This window comes from Lissotriton vulgaris, chromosome 4_1, assembly GCF_964263255.1.
Source record: "Lissotriton vulgaris chromosome 4_1, aLisVul1.2, whole genome shotgun sequence".
NCBI lineage: Eukaryota > Metazoa > Chordata > Amphibia > Caudata > Salamandridae > Lissotriton > Lissotriton vulgaris.
Window position 1 is genome coordinate 1,597,379,296 of NC_141691.1, and position 20,124 is coordinate 1,597,399,419.

Genomic DNA, 20,124 nt, shown 5'->3' on the forward strand with positions numbered 1-20,124 from the left:
CCTACCCCTGAACCCTAAAAATACCCCTGTACCCCAAACACCAAACCTAGCCCTGAACCCTAAAAATACCCCTGTACCCCAAAACCCAAACCTAGCCCTGAACCCTAAAAATACTCCTGTACCCCAAAACCCAAACCTAGCCCTGAACCCTTAAAATACCACTGTACCCCAAAACCCAAACCTACCCCTGAACCCTAAAAATACCCCTGTACCCCAAAACCCATACTTATCCCTAAACCCTAAAACTACCCCTGTACCCCATAACCCAAAACTATGTCTGAACCCTTAAAATACCCAAACACTCCAAAACATATACCTCAGTACCCCAAAACGTATACCCCTATACCCATACTTACCTTATCCAAACATTTTTAAAAAACATGTCTTTACCATTCATGCATTTACAACGAATTTCGTTGTAAATGTGTGCGTGGTAAAAGCATATAAAATGTAATGCCATGAGTTATGATGGCATTGCGGAGTCATGGTACTTTCGTAATGAAAGTATGCGGAGTGATGTTATGCGGAAAGAAAGTTGCGGAATAATGAGTGTTTACCCTCCCCCGGTAAGTACATTGGTGGCACAGCGGCCCACATCTCCAGCAACATACTCATATTTTTTCACCACCGATTTGAAAAATGCACAGGTCTCTCTCATTGATGGCCAGCGCCGACATACACTTTTAGCCACACCTCCCGCCACAAGTTCTAGAATTGCGAACTTTAGAGTTGGGGAGCTACGTTCGAATCTCGGCATCAGCTCAATATCCTGTTGTCGAGCTTGCTCTATATAATATTTCAAGGAAAAATAAAGTGGGGAAATTCGAGTTCGTACACTACTGAACGCGCACTCTTTAGTGCATCAGCAGTGCAATGTGAATCGGAGCGTTTCACAGGCCTGTCACAGATATGAAATGCTATCAAAACGAAATCCTACAAAACAATATACTACTGGCCGGCAGCAATTCATACCCGGACAACGTCGGGACGGGCTGCTAGTAATTTCACATTATTCACTATTAGTGTAATAAAAATGTAGTACAAATAGCTGGAATATGACCTTCTCTGGGAGCTGGGGTAATTAAAAATGTGTTTTTAAATGAATGTTGTTTGTGTGCATGTGCGTTTGAGTGTGTTTATGTAAGAGAGAGTGTGTGAATGTGTGTGTATGTGTAATCTTATATTGTGTGAGTGAAAGTGAAGTACAAATGGCACGTCACGTCACTTCTGCTACCCCTGGCATTTTTGTGAAGTGACATTCATGAGGGGTTAGGGGAAGGACAAAGATAGGTAATGACTGAAAGTGAGCAGGCCCACTACCTTCTTTTTTCCTGATGCTGGGTTATTGGCCAAAGACCATGGGTAGCCAGGGCAATGGCGGGGGGTACCAAAGGGCAAGTTGCAGCCTCTATCCCTATTTACTTATGAATACAGTTTTAGCTTCCATGAGAGTTGATATAGGAATAAATCAAGAATTGTTTTGATCTTTGAATACAAACAGGGGAGATACATTTATATTGATCAAGAAGAGTAGATTATTTACAAGGGCATACTTTGACTTAGAAACCCATTAACAAGTAAGTCAAAGGTACTTAATAGCTTCTATGTTTCCTATTCCATTACAGGAGCATTTCAGATCTAGAAACGTGTCAGTCCTATAAAGCCCAGCATACATTTGTATTGCTTACATAATTCCAAACCTATACCCTTTGATCAATCTGCATACCTACAGTTGACATTTGTGGGTGACTGCCCCACCATGCCATATAATATTATTTGCTCAATTGTGTTATTTTGTTTACCTTTCTACGTTGTAAATAAAAACATAATCTTTCTTGTAGTGCCTCGATCAATAGACCATCCTAAGTGGGATTGGAGGACAAAACCAGATAGCCAAGATTTTGATGAATTAAATCATATCCTTCAGGAAAGCAAGAAGCTGGGGAAAGCACTCGAAAATCTGTCTCGCAGTAAGTACAGTATGCAAAGTATTTTGTGGCGTGGACGGTGGGAACACTTACATTTTTCTATAAGTCATTGATAGAGAATGACAGAATCATTCTACATTGCTACTTTATATTTTTTGATCATTTTATTTTCTGGATATGTTTGTGTAGCTAAGATTTTTGTTACGTTTTTAGAAGTTGTTTTTCATTGAATCTTCTGACACCTAGAAATCTGCAAGTAAAATGAGTCCCACCAGGTTTACTGTGTAATTACCCACCATGCCGAAACATCAGCACAGAATGCTTCCACTCAATCAATTTCTTTACACTCATTTCTATGAACGAAGCATTGTCTAAATGGAATTCTTATCAGTAAATCAATTCACCTGCATGAGCTCAGTGACCTGGCAGAAATGTTTAATATATCAAGATGAGGACAGCCTAGGAGAAATGTGTAAGCACATGCATTGAGACATGTCTAACACCCGGAAATCAATCCTTGCTACAGAAATGCCCCTGGCATGTGAAATGAATATGTATCTGTCCGATCAACTACCTTAATGCTTCAAACAAATGATTGGTTACCTTCTATAAGATCAATATTGTTCGGTCATCTCCTATGAAAGCAGCCTACGCTTACACAGTACCCTTGCCTTCTATCTTGTATTGCTTCTCTCTTGCTTGCACTGCACTAACTGGACTAAACTAAGCCCTCATTTGTAATACAATTGAGATTTCAAGTCCAGACCGTGCAATGTTACTTTCAAGTAACTTACTAAAATCTTTCTCACCATTGGCAACTAGTCCAAATCCTCAAAGCTGTGCCATGGCTCTAGTGATTATGCATCTTTGTCCTCTCAAGTATGGGAAATTCCATCTTCCTGGTTTGTTCCATTGTGTTTTTAATGCTTGACCTCTGAAAGTTTGAATGCTGAAGTTGTGAGCAGCCGCTGAAAAATGTGCTTGTCTTCCTGTGTATAACACAGCCTGACACTAGAAAATACTAACATAATTATTAGCCCATTGAGAGGAAATAGTAAAAGTGTGTAGGGGGTACGATTCCTGTTGCACCTGGGTAGTTTATGCAATTGTGGAGCTGAATACTTTTACATGCAATTCAGAAAGATTGTTATGCAGATTAAAACACTACACTGATCCCTAATTGCATTGCAATAGGGCCCGTGGCTCTTACGAATACATATAAATCAATTCCTTAGTTAAATGTATGAAACGGTGGTTATTTGTATCAATATTACATTTAGCATGTAATTTGACCTGAAAAACTCAGGCCTCACTGTTAGCACCTCACTCAGGCCTCGCTGTTAGGACCCTATGGCCTTGCTGGTCAACAGGAATCCAGAACCACTAGTCATTGAAAAAGCTCTGGGCCCAGAGATTCAAGACAACTTAAAGACTTTTCTCTTCGCAGTCCTTCTACCGGCAGGCAGAAATTCATCAGAGGAGCAAGCAGAAAATAGTTTTATCCACATTTCATGAGTGTGTTAAGCAGGGCATTTTAAAGGGCAAAACTGGTCAGCTGTTTGTGACACGACTATACAAATAGGAATATAATTCTGGACACCCTTCTCATAGATGTTATGTCAGTGTGTTCCAGTAAAATGCTCCAAGGATTTTAAATTGCCCTAAGGCAAAAAGGTGTCCCAGAGTGACTCCCACCACAAGAACCCATATTCTTGGCCTTTTTTTTCAAGGTACACGTGTCATGTTTCTCAGCCCAGTACCTCCAGAAATGGATTGAATGGACTGTCTGGAATACAACCTGACCTCTAACTCGTTGTTGGAATATGATGTGAATGTGTAAATATACTTTCTCTGAAGCATCTGTTTCTCCACGAAATGTGTGTTGGCACATACATAGATGTAGGGGATTATATTCCTAATAGCACTATTTCAATAATCAATGTGTGTTGCTGTAAGAGTTGATTGATGAACTTTCATTTGGTGTCTTCTGAAGTGTCTCTCTTGTTTTCCATATGTTTGGTCCTTTGTTCAGTTCTAATAAACTCTCGGAGTCACTTAAATCCACTTGACTCCTGTCCAGTTATTCCTATCACGCTCTAAACGAAATCTCCCTAATAGCCTCCTACTGCAGAGTCTGGTCTGGGACGTGGCCTCTATTCCTGCCAGGAGAGAGGTGCAATAGATGTGACCAAAGGGCCTAGCGCTAATCCCTCCCCATCCCGTTTTAAGGCAGCTATCCATTGTTCTTCTAGCTGATGGTTAGTTTTGAGCCTGAGTTCAAATTACTTATCATTGGTTGGCTTCATCGACACACTAATTTCCTTGCTTCTCATTGGTTAGCACATACCGGTTTCACTTTCTTGGATGGGCGGCGCCAAAGGAATGTGTTCTGCATAATCTGCTCCTCGTGACAGCATTGTCTGTTTGACTAGAGCTGCCAGCATGCTTGCGACACACTCCAACAACCCCAGTTTCATGAGTGCCAACCTTTACAAACTCTTCGGCCATCGGAGCCAAGCCAACACTTGTTTTGCTCCGTTATTTATTTTAAAATGAAAAGCACATCTCAGTTAGACATGTCATAAATATCAGCAAAAAAAGTAAAATTTAAAATATAGGTGCTACAAATACAACCGCAAGACTTTAAAACAATCAAAAATAACGCCAAAAGAAAAGCACTCGTTGGTAATGGACTCAAAATGTCAGATTTGTGTTGCAGCTATGAACCGTGGAACGACACCTCCGACCATCCCAGGGGTTGATTTCGAAAACCCCTCACCCGTCAGGGACGCATGTATTATCCTAGATCTGAAGGGCAGCACGCCTTTGAAGACCTCACACTGCTAACAACTGCCTTCAGAACAAGCATTGACAAAGCCAAGATCTATTGGCTTTCTCAATGTTTTTCCATCATGTTGTACATCAGCTCGGCTGCTATGCGGACATGGCAGACAGTAAAAAAAATAAAAAGATTAAAAATTAAATAAGCCCTATGACTCGGTCAATGCTGGAGGTGTCTTAGAATAGTCTTTGATTTTTTTTTTTACATTCAGCCATGCTGCATAGCGGCTATAAAAACATATTGACATGATAAGAACCATTGGCTTTGCCAACGCTTGTTTTTTCTTTCTCTCTCCCATGGTGTTTGCTTCAATAACCCTAGTGAACTGGAGAGCATGATGGGTGACCCCAGCCTTCAAAAAATTGATTCTGCCCCCATGGAAATGGCCGATAAGAGAAGTGGTCAGTCCAGCCTTGATCAAAGACGGCTCATGTGCAGATCAAATAAAGGGGCGAGCACAGCAAAAAGACGGGCTCGCCTTTATTACTGTAGAAAGACAGTTTGGCAGAATAAGAGGTTCAAGCTGACAATTATCATGAAGCACAGATGGTTCCAGCCATCACTGTTGGCTTGCTTATTAATTTGCTGTCCTCTTCAGTAGTCTGCAAGGCTTGGAGTTTCTCGGATGGATGTCTCAGAAGGATTTCAGTCACTAGTCGATAAGTTCAAAGTCTCAAATACTTGCCTGGTCGGAGGGAAATATAACAAGTATGAGCTCAACTCACATGCCTCGCTTAGCCATATGATGGTTTTCCACCAGAATATCAAGGTTTAAATTCCTAACTTCAATAATATTGTGGCCAGAATATTACCGCAAGTATTGTGTAGGTAAGGACACGCATAAATAAAGGTTTACTATCGTCAACCATATTTCACTCCATATATATGGATATTATGTCTTAAACATACGTAGATGTGTGGTTAAGAATTGTAAATGTTTCCTTACCTACACATACCTATCTTCAAAATGTGTTGTTCGATATTCTGGTCATAATATATTTATAATTCAATATTTGGGGCTCAATATTCTGACATACAGTATTCAAAAGGGCGTGGCCTTATCCCTGTTGCCGCAATAGGAAGCGGTCAACCTGGTAATCCGAGGCTGACTCCAGGCAGTGATGCAGACACAGCCAGACCCAAAGCTCTCACCCTCATTCACCACAGGGCAGCAGATAATGCTCTCCTGCATTGTCCTGTTGTGCACTCCTCCTGCTCCTTTGACCTCAACTGCCTGATCTCTCACCTGTAGTGCTCCATTCTTCACCATCTACCACTTGCTCAAAGAAGGTGGTAGACGGCAGCAGTCAAGTGCCTGGCATCTGAAATGACATGCAGAAAAGTACCTGTTACTTCCAGATTCAATGGTTATTCCCCCATTCTGGGGTTAATAATAGGTTATACCCATTATTCAGTGTGGGAGTATTCCACCTAGTATCCCACTCCAAAGATCAGGCTACTATTGATGAGGTACTAGTGGACAAAGAGTCCGTAGATGGACTAGAAGCTTCAGGATGCAATGAAGACCACAGTTCCCTCCTCTCTTGTTACATCTTCACTTGTTTCTGCCCTTGCCCCCTTCATTCTGGTGCTCCATCCTCGGCTGCAAGGCTTGCCTTTGGAATATCAATAGGGGGTGTCTGAATGGGCAGGAAATTGTTGTGGCACATGGGGATGTTGTGCATTTCCCTTTACTATTCTTTCTTGTGCTACTTTCTCTTACTTATCTTCTGTATTTACTCAGTGCTTCCAATGACTTGTAATGCACTCTTTAAAGTTCTTGTAACAAACTGCCAAGGGATAAAGCCTCATTAGGCCTTCGTTCCATAAACAAGGTTTCAGACTTTAATGAATGAACACAATTGGCCTATGCATTGTTTCTGACAATTAATTAATTAATTAATTGCAAGTTTATATAGCGCTAGGATCGACTCCCGGAGGAGTATCTCCGCGCTTCGACCGCTGCGAAACCCTTCCTGGCTTCCCTGAGAGATGGTCCCTTAATGGGTATCTCCAGGGTGAGACCAGGCATCCCCGGCGGTCTGGTGGGGCCGTTAGTGCAGATGAGGCAAGCTTATGCCCAGAGTTGCCGAGTGTGATCGCTGATCAGAGTGGGCACCGAGGCGAGAGAATTATCGAGTCCGCTGACCCTGGTCCAGAAACCTGCCGCGTCGGGAATCGAACCCTGGTCCCGGGCCGTCCTCTGCTCTCGGGTCTGCCGCCTCTAACCAGTGAGCCACACTACTGCACAATACAGATCATGGCCCAGAAGGCCATGTGACTTTGTTGTCCTAACCCCAGATGAAGCTTCTTAAATATGATTAAATGGAAAGTTGCCATTATGAGTGCTAATAAAGATTTCAGAAAAGCAGAGGTAGGGATTAGAAAGGCAAAGGGAGCGAGAAATGTGAGAGAGAGTGGAAAAGTAAGCAGGGGTACGGAGCTTGCACCTCTCACTACTGACATGTGCCAAGGTAATATGTGTCACATTGACATAGAAGCAAGGTACAGGATCTTGCCAGTCAAAGAGATTTTACTGTTGACTATCAGACGCAGCTAGTGCAGGTAGGAGCGGTGCGGCGGTGCGGCAGGTGGGAATGGCTTTCGACAGACGACAAGGGAACATTAATTATTTATTTAATTTCCTCACATCATCTTCTGTCGAAATCCCCCCTCACCCGGCCCCACCGCTCTTACCTGCCCGAGTCGTGGCTGGTGACTATAGGGAGAGGATTAGGCTTTATTCAGTCTCTCTGTCCTTCCCATAGGATTACAAATGGCAACTCTACTTTCTGCCCTGTAATTGTAAATGTATATAAAGTTGAACGGGGATAAGACAGAGGTCCTGGTCTTTGGCAAAGATCAGGGCATGTGGTCAGATGAGTGGTGGCCTCCCTCTTTAGGCATCTGCCCCACACCTACACAATCTGCCAGGAACCTTGGTGTCATCTTTGACACCCAACTCTCGATGGAGCTTCAGGTCAACAGAACGGTGGCTACCTGTTGGGGTGTCATCAAGACCCTGAAAAGGATCGTCCATTATCTTTCTCCACAGGCACGGAAACAGGTGGTGATCGCCCTTGTTGGTTCAAGACTCGATTATTGTAATTCACTTTACGCCGGGGCCAACAAGGGCCTTCTGCAGCGCCTGCAGGTTATACAAAACGCGGCAGCACGCTTTGCCCTTGCCCTGCCTTGGTTGTCATCTATGACCTTGGCAAGGAAGAATCTCCATTGGCTCCCTATTCCCTTAAGGATCACGTTCAAACTTCTCTGTCTAACATATAAGGCTTTAACTGCAGGTTCGGATGATGCCTTGGATCCCTACTTACTAGATATGTCCCGAACAGATGCCTACGCTCCAGTGAGCTCAACCAACTGGTAACCCCTCGAGCCAAGAAGGCTAGATGGGGGAGCAAAGCTTTTTCCATACTGGCACCCCAGATGTGGAATTCACTCCCCCTGGAGATTAAGTCACTGCCTTCTCTTGACCTTTTCAGGAAGTCACTGAAAACTTGGCTTTTTATTAAAGCATACCAGTAAGCTCTGTTTCTGACTGCTGACAGTCTGATATTTGACTTAGGCGCCTTGACGCCCATTGGGCATAGCTGCGCAATACAAATGCTATTTCATTCATTCATTCATTCATTCCCATTATAGCATCTGCGTTGTAAGGGTACTTTGTAAACACTAACTCAAGAAAGTATTGGAGAAACAGCCACTGACAGATCAGTGCATGGCTGATGCATATTTCACAATGATTAGTTTAGTTCTCAAAAAAGTTATATAGCATCCTTTTGTCAGGGAGTATGGAGTGTGTTGAATGTAGACATTGAGCAAAATATAAATTTTCCTGCTAACGATTTGTAAATGGAAACTTGCTGATCCGTGCCATCTTTTTGGGTCTGACCTAGAAACAGCTTTAGATGTATTCCAAGCCTCATGTTTGGTTTTAAAAAAAAGCATATAATAAGCATGCATATAGGGATATACAGGCAGAGGGGGGCTTTAATCCTTTGTCAACCGTTGGTTTGCTTCCGCCCAGAACAGCCTACAACATGTGCCATGGATCATCCCACTTTAGTAATTTGTTTCCTTTGCTGTGATAGCATTTTACTCTCGCACATGTGCACATCCTTCTAGAAAGTAGTCCATGTTAGTGTCAGTGCTGGTGGGCGAATCTCTGCTATCACTTCTACTTTCATTTCATGTATTTTTTTTATTTCATTTTTGCGATGGTCATTTTTCTTACTTTTGCTTGCAAAAATACACATGCTACATTTAGACTAGGCCTGGGCAGTGAACTCTGCTCCATTTGTGGAGTTTGCGGAGGTTTCTGCGCTCCACGGAGCACGCGGAGGTATGACGGAGCAGAGTTTTCTCCTTGCTCGGCTGGCAAGCGCCAGTGAGGAAAATCCACCTCTGAGTGAGATTTCTCAACGCAGGCGGTCGTGGATGGTCGCGACCACTCATGTTGCGAAACCTTCAGTTCGTGTTGAGAAACCTGCTGCTTGAGTAGAAAATCTACTCGAGCGGCAAGAAAAGAAGCAACGCCCTCTAGCACAGTGCATGATGCAATTCTCGCTGATTTGACAGCGCGGGACAAACACCCAGCGCTAAAAATCAATGTGAACGGCATGACCAAACGCACTTTGCCGCTCGCAGGACTCTGAGTTGCTCAACAGAGGTTTTTCGACACTTAGCGGAACTCCACGAACTCGTCCCGGGCCTAATTTAGACAGCGTATTTTTAGTTTTATTACAGTTATATGCTTAACGTCTATTGCATATGTTAGCAATAAAAGATGAAAGAGAAAAAAAGCAGGCATGCCAATGCCACGCCTATTAGCTAGGCCAATGTTCGGATAATGATAAAAGTATGAATATTGTTAGCACTTTAGTCGATTTAGTCTACCACAGACATGCTTTAAATGTATTAATTTTATCTCTAATGTTCAAAGACTTTCATTCATATGTTAAACTCTGAATAGGCCTGGTCAGAGATGAACTGGTAATAGCCACAATCAATGAGGCCTCCTACATTCGAGTGCGTGTTCATATTCTGTGAACTTGACACTTATATTCCCTGGCTGTTGCAATGTTCTCCCAAAGTTATCATTCCCAAAGTGTGTACTTTTATTGCTTGGGGAGCTTGAGGAAGCAGGAAAACTCTTGTCTTCCTCTGTAACGTGACACACTTTGTCAATGTCAATGTCAATGGTGCTTATAAAGCGCAAACAATCATCCTATATAGGATATCACGGCGCTATCATGACAGTAGTGAGTGGTTGACTGATAATAGGGTCGTAATTATAAATTATTCAGATTTAGGGAAAATAAATGTTTTTAATTGCTTCCTAAAGGACAAGTAACAGTCTGTTAATCTAAGTTCCATAGGCAACTCATTCCAACTCATTATTAAACGTTTTATTTGTAAAAATGTCCAACCTGCTCATCGTTGTGTTGAGACAAGAAGCCTGTCCTCTTCTATTCAAACTTTTGCTTTATGTGATGATGGGAGAAAAAGAACGACTTGACGCCCTGACAACCTTATCTTCTGTGAAACCCTTGTTTGCCTTGTCGGATTGTATTGATGTGTGTGATTTGCACATGTGGTAGACGGTCTGTATCTCTTACTGCTGCAGCTATCTGATGGTGCATGATTGAGTTACATTAAGGGCGCGTTACAAGCAGCAGCAGCAAATGATACTTTCCATGGCTGGGCGATAAGGCGGCGTCACGCTTGGGAGAAGAATTGGATGTCGGTGCTTAAATGGGTTTTGCTTGACCTCAGTGCGAGCTGGGCTGTATTTCTTTCCCCGCACTATTAAATTGTGATTTACCTGGCTAGATTAGCTGACGGCGTGCTAGGCGTCTTAATGTTTGCGCTTCAGAACGTTCCTTCCTCCTACATCAAATGCGAGTAACAAACTTTAGACACGATGGTGAGCATAAAATGCTTAAATGACACCCACAGTTAGAAATGGATTAGGAAGTCACTAGATGTGGCGAAGTTTTCACACTTTGCCCTGGAAGTCGGTAAAACTAGAGCTTTGTACGAATCCGTTTCTAGTTGAAATGTTTTGTGGGTGATTTCTCCAGCATTCTTCTATTCATTCTCACCGAGGATACTTTTATCCGAGGTTTTCCACAACTATTTATTTATTTATTTATTAATAAAGTTTTATATAGCGCGAACTTGAGCCCGAAGGATATCAGAGCGCTTCACAAATTGAGGCACTTAAATAACTTCCCTCCCTATTCCCCTATAAACTCACACATTACTGCTTTGTAGGAATTCATTTTTACTTTTTGTACCATTTTGTTACTATGAAAAATGCATTTGCTTCTTTGTCTTTAATACTAACTGTTGGTTTCTTGAATACACATGACCTGTGCATACTTTAATTAGAAATTAGATTGTGTGCAACATGTTCATCCAAACACGTGTTTATAATGGAAAAAAGCAACCAGAATTTCACTGAAGACAATTGGGGAAACTGTACATCATTTAAGCCTTCATCAAGCACACCCCTTCTTCATTCCTGAATGATCACTTGTCACAGGACTCCTTGGTGGCTGTATTCTATGCACGAGTCCCCTCATCAGGTCAAAAGCGTTTCAATGCCACGTCAGGGGTGGTAAGCAATACATAAATACATTTACAATTGAAATTTCAGCAATTCAGAAAAATGCAGTGAGCCAGGCCTACTATTCAAGCTTTATTTGAGACTTACAGCTAGATTCATCAAAGAACAAGCATTTACAATGCAATGGTTTTGCCTTTGTTAAAGTTAGAGCTGTTGGCATTGCTCTTGACATTATTTTTATTTATGTGTTTTTTTTAAAACATAAATAAATGGCATTGTCATTTACAACGCAACTAGCTTTATCTCTCGCAAATGACACACACAAACACCCACAGAGACCCCCCCACACACACACCCAGAGCCCCCCACACACACAGCCACACAAAGCCCCCCCACACACACCCACACAGAGCCCTCCACACACACCCACACAGAGCCCCCCCACACACTGTGACCCCCCCCACACACACTGCAAGCCCTACACACTGCGACCCCCATTTCAATAGATGTGTGATGCTTACCTGGTACTAAATTGGTCCATGCATGGCTGAAAGGTTGAAATGGTGTAGGAGGCAAGGGGACAAATGTGAGCATGGAGAGAAAGGAGTATAAGTTTGAGATTAGTGACTGGGTGAAAATAAAATCAGGAAGGACACAGGGTGGTCTTTCCAAATTAGATGGTCTATTTGCAGGTAGAAAATGTCAGTAGGTTCTTTGTGTTCTTGAGGGGGGATAGGTCCAACCGGCACCATAATCGGCCGTTTATTGTTTATACCCATTCACAACAGGCAACTAGGCAGGATGGTCGTCTCAGAGCCCAATCAGCAGTGAAGCAACAAGGTCCCTAAACCTCAGTAAAAGCATGTGTAACACTGAGGTGCCCTCCTCACCACACACAGGGCTTGATAGAACTTAATTAGTTCCATACTGACAATTATTGCCAGACCAAAAATGTGTTTAAAACAGTAACATACACACTTGATATCTAGGAGAGCTCACCATGTAGCACTGCAGACCCCAATTTTACCCCCATTTTTGCCTGCACACCCTAAAAACGACCACATACAACATGTATACACTTTACGCGTTTAATAGCAGTTGACTAGGAAGTTCAGAAAGATTTTTACAAGCAAGTAGTCCGCCTGCTCACGTTTTTTCTGGGTTTTCCGCTGCTCGAGTTCGCATTTTTAACATGAAAAGCAAAAGGAAAAACACAAACAGACTTGATGGGCTACTCAACATATCTAATAATATACAACCGGATATTTGTGTGTCTAAAGTTCAAAAATGGGTTTTGGCAACTTCCAACTGAGCGTGGAAGGGACTGACTGAGAAATGTGTGTCTCCGAGGCAGGGTGACAGTGTAAACAAGCATTTACAATGCAATGGTCTCGGCAATATTAAAGGTAGAGCTATTGGCATTGCTCATGACATTTTTTTTGGGGTGTTTTTTTTTTAAATCATAAATAAATGGCATTGTCATTTACATTGCCAATAGCGTAATCGTTAAATAAATGGCCTTGTCATTTACAATGCCAATAGCTTAATCGCTCGCAAATGCATGACCTATTGCATTTCACACCCACACAGAGCCACACACGCAAAGCCACCCACACACACATAGTCACCCACACAATCTGCACTCTGAATCTGCACTCTGAATCTGCACTCTGCACTCTGAATCTGCACTCTGAATCTGCACTCTGAATCTGCACTCTGCACTCTGCACTCTGCACTCTGCACTCTGAATCTGCACTCTGAATCTGCACTCTGAATCTGCACTCTGAATCTGCACTCTGAATCTGCATTCTGAATCTGCACTCTGAATCTGCATTCTGCACTCTGAATCTGCATTCTGCACTCTGAATCTGCATTCTGCACTCTGAATCTGCATTCTGCACTCTGAATCTGCATTCTGCACTCTGAATCTGCACTCTGCACTCTGAATCTGCACTCTGAATCTGCACTCTGAATCTGAATCTGCACTCTGAATCTGCACTCTGAATCTGAATCTGCACTCTGAATCTGAATCTGCACTCTGAATCTGCACTCTGAATCTGCACTCTGAATCTGCACTCTGAATCTGCACTCTGCACTCTGAATCTGCACTCTGCACTCTGAATATGCACTCTGCACTCTGAATATGCACTCTGCACTCTGCACTCTGAATCTGCACTCTGAATATGCACTCTGCACTCTGCACTCTGCACTCTGAATCTGCACTCTGCACTCTGAATCTGCACTCTGCACTCTGAATCTGCACTCTGCACTCTGAATCTGCACTCTGCACTCTGAATCTGCACTCTGAATCTGCACTCTGCACTCTGAATCTGCACTCTGCACTCTGAATCTGCACTCTGAATCTGCACTCTGAATCTGCACTCTGCACTCTGAATCTGCACTCTGAATCTGCACTCTGAATCTGCACTCTGAATCTGCACTCTGAATCTGAATCTGCACTCTGAATCTGCACTCTGAATCTGCACTCTGCACTCTGAATCTGCACTCTGAATCTGCACTCTGAATCTGCACTCTGAATCTGAATCTGCACTCTGAATCTGAATCTGCACTCTGAATCTGCACTCTGAATCTGCACTCTGAATATGCACTCTGAATCTGCACTCTGAATCTGCACTCTGAATCTGCACTTTGAATCTGCACTCTGCACTCTGCACTCTGAATCTGCACTCTGAATCTGCACTCTGCACTCTGAATCTGCACTCTGCACTCTGAATCTGCACTCTGCACTCTGCACTCTGCACTCTGCACTCTGAATCTGCACTCTGAATCTGCACTCTGAATCTGCACTCTGAATCTGCACTCTGAATCTGCATTCTGAATCTGCACTCTGAATCTGCATTCTGCACTCTGAATCTGCATTCTGCACTCTGAATCTGCATTCTGCACTCTGAATCTGCATTCTGCACTCTGAATCTGCATTCTGCACTCTGAATATGCACTCTGAATCTGCACTCTGAATCTGAATCTGCACTCTGAATCTGCACTCTGCACTCTGAATATGCACTCTGCACTCTGAATATGCACTCTGCACTCTGAATATGCACTCTGCACTCTGAATCTGCACTCTGAATCTGCACTCTGAATCTGCACTCTGAATCTGCACTCTGCACTCTGAATCTGAATCTGCACTCTGAATCTGCACTCTGAATCTGCACTCTGAATCTGCACTCTGCACTCTGAATCTGCACTCTGAATCTGCACTCTGCACTCTGAATCTGCACTCTGAATCTGCACTCTGCACTCTGAATCTGCACTCTGCACTCTGAATCTGCACTCTGAATCTGCACTCTGAATCTGCACTCTGAATCTGCACTCTGAATCTGCATTCTGCATTCTGCACTCTGAATCTGCATTCTGCACTCTGAATCTGCATTCTGCACTCTGAATCTCCATTCTGCACTCTGAATCTGCACTCTGCACTCTGAATATGCACTCTGAATCTGCACTCTGAATCTGAATCTGCACTCTGAATCTGCACTCTGAATATGCACTCTGCACTCTGAATATGCACTCTGCACTCTGAATATGCACTCTGCACTCTGAATATGCACTCTGCACTCTGAATATGCACTCTGCACTCTGCACTCTGAATCTGCACTCTGAATATGCACTCTGCACTCTGCACTCTGAATCTGCACTCTGCACTCTGAATCTGCACTCTGCACTCTTAATCTGCACTCTGCACTCTGAATCTGCACTCTGCACTCTGCACTCTGAATCTGCACTCTGAATCTGCACTCTGAATCTGCACTCTGCACTCTGAATCTGCACTCTGAATCTGCACTCTGAATCTGCCGTCTCCATTCTGAATCTGCACTCTGAATCTGCCCTCTGAATCTGCACTCTGCACTCTGAATCTGAATCTGCACTCTGAATCTGCACTCTGAATCTGCACTCTGAATCTGCACTCTGCACTCTGAATCTGAATCTGCACTCTGAATCTGCACTCTGAATCTGAATCTGCACTCTGAATCTGCACTCTGAATCTGAATCTGCACTCTGAATCTGAATCTGCACTCTGAATCTGCACTCTGAATCTGCACTCTGAATCTGCACTCTGAATCTGCACTCTGAATCTGCACTCTGCACTCTGAATCTGCACTCTGCACTCTGAATATGCACTCTGCACTCTGAATATGCACTCTGCACTCTGCACTCTGCACTCTGAATCTGCACTCTGAATATGCACTCTGCACTCTGCACTCTGAATCTGCACTCTGCACTCTGAATCTGCACTCTGCACTCTGAATCTGCACTCTGCACTCTGAATCTGCACTCTGAATCTGCACTCTGAATCTGCACTCTGCACTCTGAATCTGCACTCTGCACTCTGAATCTGCACTCTGAATCTGCACTCTGAATCTGCACTCTGCACTCTGAATCTGCACTCTGAATCTGCACTCTGAATCTGCACTCTGAATCTGAATCTGCACTCTGAATCTGCACTCTGAATCTGCACTCTGAATCTGCACTCTGAATCTGCACTCTGAATCTGCACTCTGAATCTGCACTCTGAATCTGAATCTGCACTCTGAATCTGAATCTGCACTCTGAATCTGCACTCTGAATCTGCACTCTGAATATGCACTCTGAATCTGCACTCTGAATCTGCACTCTGAATCTGCACTTTGAATCTGCACTCTGCACTCTGAATCTGCACTCTGAATCTGCACTCTGCACTCTGAATCTGCACTCTGCACTCTGAATCTGCACTCTGCACTCTGCACTCTGCACTCTGAATCTGCACTCTGAATCTGCACTCTGAATCTGCACTCTGAATCTGCACTCTGAATCTGCACTCTGAATCTGCACTCTGAATCTGCATTCTGCACTCTGAATCTGCATTCTGCACTCTGAATCTGCATTCTGCACTCTGAATCTGCATTCTGCACTCTGAATCTGCATTCTGCACTCTGAATATGCACTCTGAATCTGCACTCTGAATCTGAATCTGCACTCTGAATCTGCACTCTGCACTCTGAATCTGCACTCTGCACTCTGAATATGCACTCTGCACTCTGAATATGCACTCTGCACTCTGAATATGCACTCTGCACTCTGAATCTGCACTCTGAATCTGCACTCTGAATCTGCACTCTGAATCTGCACTCTGAATCTGCACTCTGAATCTGCACTCTGCACTCTGAATCTGAATCTGCACTCTGAATCTGCACTCTGAATCTGCACTCTGAATCTGCACTCTGAATCTGCACTCTGAATCTGCACTCTGAATCTGCACTCTGCACTCTGAATCTGCACTCTGAATCTGCACTCTGCACTCTGAATCTGCACTCTGAATCTGCACTCTGCACTCTGAATCTGCACTCTGCACTCTGAATCTGCACTCTGAATCTGCACTCTGCACTCTGAATCTGCACTCTGAATCTGCACTCTGAATCTGCACTCTGAATCTGCACTCTGAATCTGCATTCTGCATTCTGCACTCTGAATCTGCATTCTGCACTCTGAATCTGCATTCTGCACTCTGAATCTGCATTCTGCACTCTGAATCTGCACTCTGCACTCTGAATATGCACTCTGAATCTGCACTCTGAATCTGAATCTGCACTCTGAATCTGCACTCTGAATATGCACTCTGCACTCTGAATATGCACTCTGCACTCTGAATATGCACTCTGCACTCTGAATATGCACTCTGCACTCTGAATATGCACTCTGCACTCTGCACTCTGAATCTGCACTCTGAATATGCACTCTGCACTCTGCACTCTGCACTCTGAATCTGCACTCTGCACTCTGAATCTGCACTCTGCACTCTGAATCTGCACTCTGCACTCTGAATCTGCACTCTGCACTCTGCACTCTGAATCTGCACTCTGAATCTGCACTCTGAATCTGCACTCTGAATCTGCACTCTGCACTCTGAATCTGCACTCTGAATCTGCACTCTGAATCTGCCGTCTCCATTCTGAATCTGCACTCTGAATCTGCCCTCTGAATCTGCACTCTGCACTCTGAATCTGAATCTGCACTCTGAATCTGCACTCTGAATCTGCACTCTGAATCTGCACTCTGCACTCTGAATCTGAATCTGCACTCTGAATCTGCACTCTGAATCTGCACTCTGAATCTGCACTCTGATTCTGCACTCTGAATCTGCACTCTGAATCTGCACTCTGAATCTGCACTCTGAATCTGCACTCTGCACTCTGAATCTGCACTCTGCACTCTGAATCTGCACTCTGAATCTGCACTCTGCACTCTGAATCTGCACTCTGCACTCTGCACTCTGCACTCTGCACTCTGCACTCTGCACTCTGCACTCTGAATCTGCACTCTGAATCTGCACTCTGAATCTGCACTCTGAATCTGCACTCTGAATCTGCACTCTGAATCTGCATTCTGAATCTGCACTCTGAATCTGCATTCTGCACTCTGAATCTGCATTCTGCACTCTGAATCTGCATTCTGCACTCTGAATCTGCATTCTGCACTCTGAATCTGCATTCTGCACTCTGAATATGCACTCTGAATCTGCACTCTGAATCTGAATCTGCACTCTGAATCTGCACTCTGCACTCTGAATATGCACTCTGCACTCTGAATATGCACTCTGCACTCTGAATATGCACTCTGCACTCTGAATCTGCACTCTGAATCTGCACTCTGAATCTGCACTCTGAATCTGCACTCTGCACTCTGAATCTGAATCTGCACTCTGAATCTGCACTCTGAATCTGCACTCTGAATCTGCACTCTGCACTCTGCACTCTGAATCTGCACTCTGCACTCTGAATCTGCACTCTGAATCTGCACTCTGCACTCTGAATCTGCACTCTGCACTCTGAATCTGCACTCTGAATCTGCACTCTGCACTCTGAATCTGCACTCTGAATCTGCACTCTGAATCTGCACTCTGAATCTGCACTCTGAATCTGCATTCTGCATTCTGCACTCTGAATCTGCATTCTGCACTCTGAATCTGCATTCTGCACTCTGAATCTCCATTCTGCACTCTGAATCTGCACTCTGCACTCTGAATATGCACTCTGAATCTGCACTCTGAATCTGAATCTGCACTCTGAATCTGCACTCTGAATATGCACTCTGCACTCTGAATATGCACTCTGCACTCTGAATATGCACTCTGCACTCTGAATATGCACTCTGCACTCTGAATATGCACTCTGCACTCTGCACTCTGAATCTGCACTCTGAATATGCACTCTGCACTCTGCACTCTGAATCTGCACTCTGCACTCTGAATCTGCACTCTGCACTCTTAATCTGCACTCTGCACTCTGAATCTGCACTCTGCACTCTGCACTCTGAATCTGCACTCTGAATCTGCACTCTGAATCTGCACTCTGCACTCTGAATCTGCACTCTGAATCTGCACTCTGAATCTGCCGTCTCCATTCTGAATCTGCACTCTGAATCTGCCCTCTGAATCTGCACTCTGCACTCTGAATCTGAATCTGCACTCTGAATCTGCACTCTGAATCTGCACTCTGAATCTGCACTCTGAATCTGCACTCTGCACTCTGAATCTGAATCTGCACTCTGAATCTGCACTCTGAATCTGAATCTGCACTCTGAATCTGCACTCTGAATCTGAATCTGCACTCTGAATCTGAATCTGCACTCTGAATCTGCACTCTGAATCTGCACTCTGAATCTGCACTCTGAATCTGCACTCTGAATCTGCACTCTGCACTCTGAATCTGCACTCTGCACTCTGAATATGCACTCTGCACTCTGAATATGCACTCTGCACTCTGCACTCTGAATCTGCACTCTGAATATGCACTCTGCACTCTGCACTCTGAATCTGCACTCTGCACTCTGAATCTGCACTCTGCACTCTGAATCTGCACTCTGAATCTGCACTCTGAATCTGCACTCTGAATCTGCACTCTGCACTCTGAATCTGCACTCTGCACTCTGAATCTGCACTCTGAATCTGCACTCTGAATCTGCACTCTGCACTCTGAATCTGCACTCTGAATCTGCACTCTGAATCTGCACTCTGAATCTGCACTCTGAATCTGAATCTGCACTCTGAATCTGCACTCTGAATCTGCACTCTGCACTCTGAATCTGCACTCTGAATCTGCACTCTGAATCTGCACTCTGAATCTGAATCTGCACTCTGAATCTGAATCTGCACTCTGAATCTGCACTCTGAATCTGCACTCTGAATATGCACTCTGAATCTGCACTCTGAATCTGCACTCTGAATCTGCACTTTGAATCTGCACTCTGCACTCTGAATCTGCACTCTGAATCTGCACTCTGCACTCTGAATCTGCACTCTGCACTCTGAATCTGCACTCTGCACTCTGCACTCTGCACTCTGAATCTGCACTCTGAATCTGCACTCTGAATCTGCACTCTGAATCTGCACTCTGAATCTGCACTCTGAATCTGCATTCTGCACTCTGAATCTGCATTCTGCACTCTGAATCTGCATTCTGCACTCTGAATCTGCATTCTGCACTCTGAATCTGCATTCTGCACTCTGAATATGCACTCTGAATCTGCACTCTGAATCTGAATCTGCACTCTGAATCTGCACTCTGCACTCTGAATCTGCACTCTGCACTCTGAATATGCACTCTGCACTCTGAATATGCACTCTGCACTCTGAATATGCACTCTGCACTCTGAATCTGCACTCTGAATCTGCACTCTGAATCTGCACTCTGAATCTGCACTCTGAATCTGCACTCTGAATCTGCACTCTGAATCTGCACTCTGCACTCTGAATCTGAATCTGCACT

The 20,124-nt window shown here is 44.0% G+C and overlaps 1 protein-coding gene across 1 annotated transcript in view; it reads left to right on the forward strand.

The window, feature by feature from the left end:
* C4_1H8orf34 (chromosome 4_1 C8orf34 homolog) overlaps nucleotides 1-20,124 on the forward strand; it is a 984,673-nt gene that overhangs the window by 261,588 nt on the left and 702,961 nt on the right. Inside the window, exon 4 of the mRNA XM_086965849.1 lies at nucleotides 1,842-1,970. Within this exon, the coding sequence (XP_086821975.1) occupies nucleotides 1,842-1,970 (129 nt within the window). The remainder of the gene's footprint in view (nucleotides 1-1,841; nucleotides 1,971-20,124) is intronic.